At 43.2% G+C, this 12432-nt stretch overlaps 1 protein-coding gene across 4 annotated transcripts in view; it reads right to left on the reverse strand.

Moving 5' to 3' along the window:
- Positions 1-12432, reverse strand: part of LOC111143153 (sortilin 1) — a 65381-nt gene that overhangs the window by 13813 nt on the left and 39136 nt on the right. The window contains exons 7-14 of one of the 4 annotated variants that reach the window (XM_022496657.1): positions 11958-12007; positions 10993-11123; positions 8201-8345; positions 7061-7216; positions 5304-5410; positions 1478-1580; positions 990-1158; positions 30-220 (exon numbers count right to left, since the gene is read on the reverse strand). In XM_022496657.1, coding sequence (XP_022352365.1) covers positions 30-220; positions 990-1158; positions 1478-1580; positions 5304-5410; positions 7061-7216; positions 8201-8345; positions 10993-11123; positions 11958-12007 — 1052 coding nt within the window. Of the gene's footprint in view, positions 1-29; positions 244-989; positions 1159-1477; positions 1581-5303; positions 5411-7060; positions 7217-8200; positions 8346-10992; positions 11124-11957; positions 12008-12432 lie in introns of all 4 variants that reach the window. The other 3 variants (XM_022496660.1, XM_022496659.1, XM_022496658.1) reach the window with 3 other exon arrangements.

Consider the following 12432-nt stretch of genomic DNA (forward strand, 5'->3'; position numbering starts at 1 on the left):
TGGTGGAAAACGTCAAAGGAGGTACTCACAGTTCCTTTCAAGGACATCTTTAAAATCAATGGTGTAGGAGACCCATTGGCGAGTCAGGAAAGATTCTGTGAAACCCCAAATGCTGATATTCATGGACCGAGCTCCAGGTTCTGAAGCGAGGCCAGTAAAGTAGATGGGCTCCCTGGTGAACATGTAGGTTTGCCAGCACTGACCTTCATCTGTGGAGAACCTGGAACCACAGCCAGAGAACAACTGTGACAGAGGATCAACATGTACAGGAGTTTCAGGAAACCACTCTAGCGGTTTGATCCCAAACCAGAGAAAGCCCTCATATTTAGGTGATGGCTTACTGACTAATGATTATATTAATTTTTAATGCCTACAGTTAATAGGGTGGGTAAAAGGGATTCATTGAAAGAGTAAAGAAGAAAATGTCTTTATAAAATTTCTTTCACAGGAAGGAATAAATAAACAGAAATAAATAGAAATTACTTTGTGTATCTTATACTTAAGGAGTCACCTTCCACTCAAAGTGCTAAAACGCTGTGTAAGATTCTTGTGGAGAGAAAGAAGAATATTTTTAAAAAGTGACAAAAAGTGTTAGCTAGAGGAAGTCAGAAGAAAAAGCAAAGCCACTGAATGTGGGTTGCAATCCCTTCAAGAATGATCCCCACAGGGGCGCCTGGGTGGTTCAGTGGGTTAAGCCTCTGCCTTCGGCTCAGGTCATGGTCTCAGGGTCCTGGTCTCTGCTCAGCAGGGTGCCTGCTTCCCTTCCTCTCTCTCTCTCTGCCTGCCTCTCTGCCTACTTGTGATCTCTGTCTGTCAAATAACTAAATAAAATCTTTAAAAAAGAATGATCCCCACAGTTCTGTAGAATGCACACATTCGAGCAGGGTCTGTAACCAGTCCCTCACCCCCCCAGTTCTCCCCACAACTAAAAAGCAACCCACAGTCGCCCTCCGTGGAGATAGTGTGGGTGGAGCGGAGCTCATGCATACTTAATCACATTGATAGGATGGCTGCTGTGCTCAATGGCCACAATGATGCCTCCGGAATCCAGGATGGTGTAATAGTGGGGTCCTTCCAGCATCTTCGTCCAGGAGTAACCCCCATCATCTGAGATGTATACATCTGGGATCATCACTGAGATGGCATCCCCTACACTACCTGCAACACAACCCATCTTATCAGCAAAAACCAGCAACGGAACGGAGGGGTTTTAGCGTTGAGAGAATGATTTTCAATGAATTTACCCTATTTCCCGTCATGTCTCTTGTAACAGAAAAAAAGACCACAAAATTTGGGAAAGGGAGAAATCATGTTTCTCTCTCTAGGGAAAACCCAACAGACCATTATCATGTAAGAAACTCTATAAAGCATGGTAAGAGTCATGTCTGGTGGTTTTCTTACAGGATTCAAGACTGGGACTGAGTCTCAGCATGCTCAGCTGATGGTTCCCAGGGAGATGAGAGGAGGGGCTGCTTACCGTGGGCAATGACTATGCCGACGGCCTTAGGCTCAGAGAGTGGGGCCATTGGAACATTTAGCTTCTGGGAGATGCTGTAGGAAGCGTGAATATGAAGGCTGCACTGTGAAAAGAAACCAAAGCTTAGATTAAAACCAAAGGTGTATTTTTAACTCATCTCACAGACCCTTCTAAGGAAGCTCTGAACTGAACCCAGACTTCAGTGGAATACTCTTCAAAAAAGTTGGGGTAAAATACCATAAAATTTACCATCTTAGCCACGCATGTTTAAATGCGCAGCTCAGCAGGGTTAAACACATTAACAATGTTGTGCCACCATCACCACTGTCCATCTCCAGAGCTTTTTCATCTTGCAAAACTAAAAGTCTAACCCATTAACCAGTAACTCCCAATGCCCCTCCTCCCAGATTTCCCGACCTTCCAGAATGGGAACCACCATTCCTCTTTCTGATTCTATGAATCTGACTATTCTAGGCACCTTACAGAAGTGGAACTTTTTAATTTGTCTTTTTTTTTTTAAAGATTTTATTTATTTATTTTACAGAAAGACAGAGAGAGAGAGAGAGAGAGATCACAAGTAGGCAGAGAGGCAGGCAGAGAGAGAGGGGGAAGCAGGCTCCTCGCTGAGCAAAGAGCCCGATACGGGGCTCGATCCCAAGACCCTGAGATTGTGACCTGAGCTGAAGGCAGAGGCTTAACCCACTGAGCCACCCAGGTGCCCCGGTATTTGTCTTTTTACGACTGGCTTATTTCACTTGGCGTTATGTCCTTGGGGTTCATCCATGTTGTAGTAATTTCATGTTGTCAGGATTTCCTGCCTTTTTAGGGCACAATATTATTCCATGGCATGTATATAAAACATTTGGCTTATCCATTTAGTGGTCTACGGACACTTGGGTTGCTTCCACCTTTTGCCTCTTGTAGATAATGTTGCTGTGCACAAGGGCATACAAATAGCTCTTCAAGACCCTGCTTTCAATTCTTTCGGATATATACCCAGAAGTAGGATTGCTGGATCATATGGTAGTTCTACGTTTAATTTTTTGAGGAACCACCATACTGTTTCCCATAGAGACTGCACTATTTTTCATATCCACCAACAGCGCACAAGGGTTCTAATTTCTCCACATCCCTAGCAACACGTTATTTTGTTTTGTTTTTGATAGTCGTAGCCATTCTAATGTGTGATGTGATCTTTCCCTGTGCTTTTGATTTGCATTTCCTTAATAATTAGTGATGTCAAGCATCTTTTCATGTGCTTCTTGGCCATTTGTATATTTTCTTTAGAGAAATGTCTATTCCAGTCCTTCGACCATTTTTAATTTGGGTTGTTTTTGTTGTTGAGTTATAGTCCCAGTGGGATATTCCTTTTTATTTTTTTTTTAAGATTTTATTTATTTATTTGAGAGAGAGACAGTGAGAGAAGGCACAAGAAGGGAGAAGGTCAGAGGGAGAAGCAGACTCCCCATGGAGCTGGGAGCCTGATGCAGGTCTCGATCCCGGGACTCCAGGATCATGACCTGAGCTGAAGGCAGTTGCTTAACCAACTGAGCCACCCAGGTGCCCCCAGTGGAATATTCTTGATCCCAAAATGCATTAGTATATTTGGGAGCAAATTATGCAATTATTTTCTCATGTGCAATGTCTTAATTTATTTTATTCCTGCATTATACTGAAGCCTGTGATCAATATTTAAGCATGATTCCACACAAACTTCATGAATGCCTGAAATATTTCAGGTACTGTACAAGATGTGGTACTGATTCAAAGTAAGACCCAGTCCTGCCTTTAAGAGAGATTTCTGAGGGGCGCTGGGGTGGCTCAGTCAGTTAAGCATCTGACTCTTGGTTTCAGCTCAGGTCATAATCTCAGGGTCCTGGGACTGAGCCCTGCATTGGGCTCTGAGCTCAGCAGGGAGTCTGCTCGAAGATTCTCTCCCTCTGCCCCTCCCCGCACATGTGTGCACACACTCTTTCTCTCTCTAAAACAAACAAATAAATCTTTTTTTTAAAAAGAGAGATTTTACAAGAAAGTTAATGCTTTAAAAGAGGTCTGATTGGATAAAATGTTCATGTTCTATCATATATTTTACTACAATAAAAAAGAGGTTCAAGCAAACTATTGGTGAAATGAAGAGGAAGGATTAATCCTATTTTTTAAAAAAGATTTTATTCAGGGGCGCCTGGGTGGCTCAGTGGGTTAAAGCCTCTGCCTTCGGCTCAGGTCATGATCTCAGAGTCCTGGGATGGAGCCCCACATCGGACTCTCTGCTCAGCAGGGAGCCTGCTTCCTCCTCTCTCTCTGCCTGCCTCTCTGCCTACTTGTAATCTCTGTCTGTCAAATAAATAAATAAAATCTTAAAAAAAAAAAAAAAGATTTTATTCATTTATTTGAGAGAGAGAGAGAGCTCGCAAGAGAGAGCATGAGCAGGGGGAGAGGGAGAATTAGGCTCCCCGCTGATCAAGAAGCCTGATATAGGACTCGATCCCAGGACCCTGGGATCATGACCTGAGCCGAAGGCGGACGCTTAGCTGACTGAGCCACTCAGGCTCCTGGAAGCATTAATTCTAACTGAAGGTGGGCAGGAGGATGGTCAGGATTTCTACTAACTCTAATGACTTGGGGGTGGAAAATCAGCCACAATTTCCCCAGGAGTCTCGTGGGCAAGGCCATAGAGGTAGGGGTGCATGTGGGGTGTTCAGGGAGCAGCAGAGGGCTACAATAAGGAAAATACCAGTGATAAGATGGACAGTGACAATGAAAAGGCAGGAGAGAGCCTGTCAGGGAGGAGAGGACCTTCATTCACCACGTCAGAGGCACAGCATTTATTCACAGGCAGAGGGGAAGCCTAACGTGTCCTGAGGAGGGAGAGGCATGGGAGTGTGAGGGGGGCCACATCAGTTGAGAGTCCACTGCCCCAGCCAGGTTAAGGCAAGGCCATGGCAGACGGATGGGAAAAAAGGAGAGGAGAGAGAGGCTCACAGCACTTACGAGTACAGAGAAGGAGAGAGAGCTTTGTGGGGGGTACAGGTACCCTACCTCACACTGTCTGAGGTTCTCAAACAAAACAAAAATCCCACCTATAACAGCAGAGTGCTTATTAGCCACAGGTGTTCTGAGGAGACCTTGGGAACTACTAACACTGTCACTTTTTGAAGAAAACTCCCAGGGTTTCCTCACGCTCCTCTCAAACTCCCTAGGAGTCAGATACAAAGCTTTTTTCTTTTCTTTATTTCTTGCCTGTCAAGACCCGTCACTCCTGGAATCTGGGATCTCCCGGAGCAATGCCCTTCTATCTCTATTCTATTCTTAGCCTCTCCTCAGAGGGGTCAGCTCCGACTTTCACACCTGCGATGGCACGGCGTCTCCATCCATACCCGCCAGCCACATGGAGCCCAGGCAGAGGGGAAGAGAAAGCCAAGTTCTCTTCCATTTGTTTCTGGCCAGCACGGCTTTGCACTGCTCATGAATGCTCATAGCTTCGTGAAGGATTCCTAAAGTCTCAGAGCCGCCATGCTGACTCCTGAATGATCACAGGCCCACCTTCCGCTCTGTCTGCATTCAGCAGTTTAGTAAGACACAAAATTTTAGCCTTCAGTTTTTTTTTTAAGAAGACAAATAATCCATGGTATTTTTGGCTTTTCTTTATAGTTCCTTTTCCTGCATTCTAAGTTCCTTTCATTACTCTCATTTCTAAACTTTCGGCTTACAGCTGCAGACCCTAATCACTTACAAAACTTCATTATTCAAAGGCCTGGCACCCATCAGAGCAGAATGGAACGGCTGCCTTGCTCCAAGCACATAGGACACTTGGGTTAAAACAAACCTCATTCTTGTTTTTTGCTGTAGCATCGCATTCACTGTTTTCAGGCTTCCTCAGATGCTTCCATCTTCCTCCTTGATCAAAAGTGATCATAGTCTGGATGGAATTATCTGAATGGGAGAAGAAGGACACTAAGTCTGAAACACTGGAAGCATCTTATGGACTTCAGTTGATCATTGCATATCTCTCTCCTGAGACTACACAATACCATTACAAGTCTGGAGGCCCACAAGCTTGTGATATCCAACGGAACAGCTCGGTGCTGGTGGGAAACTGATCCAGAGAGCACTCCACGATATCTGAGCAAGGCTTCCCACCTTCCTAGGACTCAGCTGATGACAGGAATCATCTAGACTGATACTCTTGAAAAGATACCTTTTATCTCCTCACCAACAAAACAGGCTGATGTCCATTCTCCTTGCTTGCTTGCTTGCCTTGGAAGTAAAATCTACAATGGGAAGGCATCCCACTCTTTCCTCAGAGAAGGCCAGGATACCAGGCTTGTTTTAGGGACTCTCAAGATCTGAATGGGATTTGAATGTATGAGTGTGAGTCTGGCGTAATAATTCCTAGTTTCTGTCTCTCCACTACTCTGTATCTGACCTCTTGTACTTTTTCTTTCCTTTTTTCTACAAGTCTCTTCCCTGTTCTATTTTCAATGACATAAACTATTGCAGGTTTAAATTCAGAGGCAATATGCTTTGAGATGTCCAACGAAAATCAAACAAGAAGGCAAATGAAGGACAATTCATTTAGTCAATAAACATTTATTGCGTGCCTACTATGAAAACTGCTGTAAACCCTTGAGACTCTTTCAAGTGAACAAAACAGGAAAAAAAAAAAACCCACTTTTGGAAATATACATCCCGGCAGGATCAGACAGACACCAGACACTGTAAATAGGTAAATTATATAGTACGTGAGACAATAAGTGTATGGGAAAAACCTGCTAAAGAGAGGCTGAGTGCATCTGTGAGGAGGGGAGGGCAGACAAGTTTCCAACGGGATACCCTGGCAAGTTCTCATCAGAAAGCAACATATGAGCATAGATGGGAAGGGGCACGGCATTAGCCTTGCAGCTCTTTGGGGAAACAGAGAACAGTGCCTGCACATCTCTAAACCATGTGTGTGTGCAGAGGGCTGGAGTGACCAGAATGCAGTAAGTAGAGGGGAAATGGGTGGCAGCTGAGGTCAGGGAGGAAACAGGGGCCAATACTGATTAAGACCTTGCAGACCACTACAAGTAATAAAATTTACAAATAAAAACAAACAATGCCCCACCTCCTACCAAAAAATAAATACATATTTAAACAAAACCTTAAGAGCCTTTTTATACTTTAGGGTGGCGTGTTTATTTGTACAACTGGGCCTTAGCAAAGTGAGCTCTGCAGAACTACTGAGTAGAACACAAGAGAAATGCTGGCTGGCTATAGCTGTGCCCTCTACCAGGAGAAAAGCAAGCAGTGGTTCAAACTCAGGCTCATTCCCCCAGTCCTGAACCTCCCTATATAGAAAACTTATTTTTTTTAACACTTACCCTAAACAACATAGAACTCAAAAAGTCTTTCTTTTTACCTGCTGTTGCTTTACTTCTTTTTAATCCTGTTTACCATAATTTACGTAACATAAAGAGTCAGAATTTACATGGATAGTTTTGCAGGCCAGGCGAGCAACATTACCTCAGGATCAGAACCATTATTCTCCCCCACGACCTCAACTCCCAACATCTTCAGGAGAAGGACAGCTGTACCCAGACTCACCTTCTGAGAGCACACTTGTTATGTAGACCCCACGGAGGGAGGTCACATTGGTAAAGTCTGTCTCGCCACCTGTGGTGGTGTAGAGATGTCGGTCTAAGGACTTGGAGTAGACAATGCCTCGATCATCTGAGGTAAAGATTGTTCCAAATCCGGTATCTGAAATAGGCAAACAAACAAAAACACTAAGTCTGGGAGGGAACAGAGGGAAAACAAGAGTCCAGCCATACACACGACTGACCGCAGTACGGACTGTGTACATTAGCCAACTGTCTCTCTTCATGATGTAGATGCAGACCTGAGAATTAATCACAGTTTGATACTCATGATTTTCATGTCCACCTTTAATTCCAGCACCAGCTTGTTGCCTGGAGTATGGCAGATACTGTTTGTTGGCTGGATTAATCAGATGCTACAGAAAAGACCTCCCCAGATCTATTCTGGTGGCAGAGGCAATGCCTTTGGATTCATATCATACATCTCTCTAAATCTTCATATTCCAGAACAATGCTTCTCAAACTATCTGTGGTGAAGGATCAATTTTTTTTAAAGTTTTATTTATTTAAGGAATCTCTATACCCAGTGTGGGGCTCGAACTCACAATCCCCAGATCAAGAGTCACGTGATCTTCTGACCGAGCCAGGCAAGTGCCCTGGTAAAAGATTAATTTTTAAATTTCTACTATGGCACAAACTGATCCTTTGTAAAGTATAATAAAAATTAATCATAAGAAGAGTGAAGTACAAAAGATAGACAAAATATAATCCACCATTTTTTAATGATTAGATTCAACAGATATAAAAAGACTTGGTCAAAGGCTATAGGAGTTTCTCAATGCCTGCTATTGTTTTCTGTGCTTACTTGGTAACAAAGAGTTTGCAAACCAGTGCCAGTCCTCTGACCGTTCTTTGAGCAGCAGTGCTCCAGAATACTTGAGCATACACATAAACCATACTACAGAGTCAAAGCAAGGGGCTTTTCTAACAGAGACTACATATTCTCTGTAAGACAGTATATTCAGTATGACAATAATAAATACCTCGGGGTAAGTGAAAAAGTCAACATGTAAGAAGGAAGTTCAAAGTCGAACTTGAAGCTTACATCTCTAAGCATTCAAGGGCGGGCCGCTGAAAGAGCTCTTACCTCCGGGTTCATCGACATGCATGAACACCATGTCATCATTAGCTGCTAGAATAGAATAGAACTGTTCCTGTCCCACAGAAGGTAGCTGGGCCATGCTCCATGTGTCCCCTTGATCTGTTGACACATGAATCCTTCTTGTTGTATCCTGGAACAAATGCCAATATTTATCTTTTTAATTTTCTGCCAAGATGCCCTGTGCAGGGACATGAATAGGAACCTTATTATTCATAATTATGAGTATCATTATCCATTTCCTCACTAGGTACAACTGTTATAATTGACAGGTCCCAGTACCAGTTAGCAAAGCAATTTCCAACCCCTAGCAAAGTTCCAGGCCATAGAACAATCCATTCTATTATAACAAAGGTTATCTTGACTTCCTCTTTGGCTTCTTCATTCTGGTATGGCCCTGTAAGATATAACCTTCCCAACCTCTGACATTCCCATTTCCTTCAACAGAGCTAAAGGGGTGATGGGGCCATCTTAGTTTGGCTTTATAGGCATTCACATATGCTTGCTCAGATAATTCTTAAAATGATGACTGCTGCACAGAAGTTTGGTTTTTTTGAGATAGTCCTGGCATAATCCAAAGAACTAGATAATTAAGAGTCTAAAAAAGGGAGATGAAACCCATGCTTGGGAGATCACAGGGAAGTCAAGATGTGACACGTCTCCTCTTAAGGAATAAAGGTCTGTGAATCGCCATAATGAAAGTCCTGCACAGCCTGGGAAGTGGCCAATATAAGGGAGCTGATCAGGAGGTATTTATATGCTGAAAGGAGTCTGTTAAGAAGGCAGGTAATACCTCCTCTCTGAGGAAGAGCTTAAAGTACCTACTAGACACAGTTGGCCAGTGCACAAGAATTAGTCCCAGCGCCTCCTAATGTTAAACACTCTTTAAAGTTCAGTGGCAAGTGCATTTGACTTACGTCTCTAGCTCACACCTGGAAGTTCACTTTCAGTCTTACTGTTGCAGGTAAGAACTAGAATTCAAAAGCGTACAGTAGGGTGGTGACCTGGTAGACTAGCGCTGCACCACAGGAGGCCCCCTCCAGAGTGGGTCATTCTGATTCCCACCACAGTTCCATCTCTCGGTGACCCGAGCAAGTTACTCAATCTCCTCAAATACAAATTGAGGCAAGAGGACCTGCTCCCGGGTTGCTGGGAAGATTCTGTGCAACTGCTGGAGGGAGTTATGTGAAGTCATTGTGTCTACTTCCCCATCTCCACTCCTATTCTCTCTGAACCCACTGTAATCAGTCCATTAACCCCAGTCCTCTGAAGAAACTGCACTTGTCAAGGTCACCGACAATCTCCACTTTGCCAACTAAAGTGGGTCATTCTGAGGACTGCTCTAATCCCACATCTCAGCTGAGTTGCACACAGCTGATCACTCCTTATTCCTGAGATACTTCCTCCCCTGGGATTTCGTGGCATCCCTGTCTGATTCCCCACCTCCCTCTTGGTCTTCTTTGCTGGATTCTCATCTTTTTCCAACCCTTCAGTGTCACCGGGGTGCTCCAGCATGCGCTCAGTCCTCCAGAAGATATCAACTAGTTGCACAGCTTCATATACCATATAAGCTGGGGAGCCTCATGCCCAAATGTTACTCGACATTTCCACTTAGGTGTCTAGTGGGCATGTCATACCCGAAAATGAATTCTTGACTTTTCTCCTACAAAGTTAGTTCTCTTGCCATCTCAGGAAATGGTACCATCATTCACCCAGTTGCTCAGGGCAAAGATTCTAAAGTTATCTTTGGTTCCTCTCATTTCTTCACAAACCACATCTAATTCATCAGCAAATCCTACTGGCAATACATTAACAATACATCCAAGATCTTACCACTGCCTCACTCGTCCACATTAACAGCCTACCATCTCTCTCCCTGCTGTCACGGGCTCCTAGCTGCTCTTGGTACTTCCATTTCTGCCCGTCAGGCTATTCTACACCTACCTACTCTGTCGAAACAGAAGCCAACTTACGCTATTCCCCCACTCACAGCCTTTCATAGCTCCCCAAAACAAGAAGAAGAAAACCCAAGGTCTTGGCCCATTAAAGTCTTCTCTCATTTGACCACTGGCTCCCCCTCTTTGGATCACCCTTCTTTGTGCTCTAGCCATGAAGCCATCCTCACTTTTCTTCAATATTTCCAGCATGTTCCAATCTTTGTGCTTACTGTCTTTGTGCTTACTGCTCCTTCAGCCCAGATGTACACAGAACTACGCTCTCCCTTCAGTTGGGTCTCAGCCCATCCAAGCCACCTGATCTAAAACAGGACTACTCCAGTTCCTAGCACATTCTAGTTCCTTACTCTGTTATAGATTTCTTCGTAGCTTTAATCACTACCTAATATTATGTCATATTTATTAGTTTAGTATCTATCTAACTCCCTACTTAAATATAAGCTCTGAGAGCAGAACATTTATCTGTTTTGTTCAATGCTATATTCCTGGGGTCTAGAATAGTATCTAGAATACAGCAGGTACTTAATTAATGTTACCTATTTCTATTATCATTATTGGATAGTGAGCAAGTGGATTGCTTTTTTTTCAGGTATCTGTGTCTGAGTAAAGTCCAAATTCTGGGGTTGTGGGTAATCATATGGTGACAACAGGCTGGTGTGCAGAGCCCAGAAGAATCAATCAGCCTTTAGAAAGAATTACTTCCAAATGTTAGTGATACTAAACACTACAAAAAGGCAAGAAACTCTGCCAGTACTAGTGGTAAAAGGGATCCATTTGAGACATATTTACAGAAATTTCAGAACTGCCAAAAGAGGCAATACTCACCTTATCAGCCATCACAGAGGCAAAAAGGAAACGTCCCCCAAGACCAAATGAGTAGATTTTCACACCAATGGTTTTGAAGCTTTTCCCCAAGTCTGAAGTTCTCCATAATTCCAGTGCCCCAAGGTCAGCTTCTTAAACAAGACAAAACATTAATTAAAATTTCACATACTGGTGAGCCTTCAGCCCAAAACAATCGTTTTAGAATGTTAATTTTATAGCTAAACGATTTTTAATTCTATGCTTGTTAATCAAATAACAATGTAAAATGACACAGCATTAGATATAGGGAATTCACATTTGGGTTTTAATATTGTACATGTGAGGTTCTGCACTAGACAGAATGCCAGAGTTTACTTAATTCAAATACAGTGTTGCATAAACATGTCACGGCCACAGCATCCTGTTTTGCTTTCTTCATGGCACACTTATCTTTTTCTATTTTAAGTAGTCTTGTTTGAGTTTTTGGTTTTCTTGCTGATCATCTAATACCCCCTACTGGAACTCAAGCCCCATAAGAGAAGCTTGGGTGTCTTGCTCTCTCCATCCTTAGAACAGTGAATGGCATATTACAGCAGGTGTGCAAATCAGTGAATGAAAAAATGAGTTTGTTGAATGAATAAATGAAAGACCATGCTTTCTTCTTTGAAATGGTGCCATGGTTTGGAAAGCTGACAACATCACAACACAATCTCCATGCTCTTTCGACTTGTTATTGTTTGTAGCCTAATAATTACTTTATGTAAACACATTGCTAAAATTAAGTACACTGCCTCTCTGTATAGCTCATGTTTTTATTCGATCTAGGCTCAGTACTTTCAAAATTTTTAAAATCCTTGACAGTTATCTTAGCTATTAAAACTACAGAAGAATAGAAGGATCTCTGGTGTTTCTATCTCTTACAACCCAGAACATTCTACTGTGAATGGACCACAGGACATTCTTATTTGGAACTAAAATATACTTACTGCAGGAGCCATTTGCATAGGTGGTAAAGAAGATGGTGTTTTCTGATCCCCTAAAGAGAGGCAAAGACAGAGAAAAGACACGGTTCAAGACTGCTGTCAATGGCAGTCACAAAGCTCCAAGCAAGATTCTAGTGATAAGCTCCACCCATGGGTGCCAGGTGAAACGGCCTTCTGGGGTGCTGTGTGCTGGACTCTCCTAGCCACACTGGTCAAGGTGCCCCCCAGCCTGGCCCAGGATTTTGCCTGTCCACTACTTCACGTGAACTCTTCCAGATGGTCAGACTGGTCTGTTTACACTCTCCAAATCTGCCTCTTGCATTTGCTGTTCCTGTTTCCGGCTTGAAATGCTTTTTTCTCTCCTATAATCAGATCTAACCTCACAGTCTTTAGGTTCCAGCTGAAAATCTAGCTCTTCCATGAAACTTTTCCTGGCACTCCACCTGGAAAGCTTCTTTGCTGCAAATTTCTACAGCAG

The sequence above is a fragment of the Enhydra lutris genome, unplaced genomic scaffold, assembly GCF_002288905.1.
Source record: "Enhydra lutris kenyoni isolate GAN:26980312 unplaced genomic scaffold, ASM228890v2 scaffoldscaffold9, whole genome shotgun sequence".
Classification (NCBI taxonomy): domain Eukaryota; kingdom Metazoa; phylum Chordata; class Mammalia; order Carnivora; family Mustelidae; genus Enhydra; species Enhydra lutris.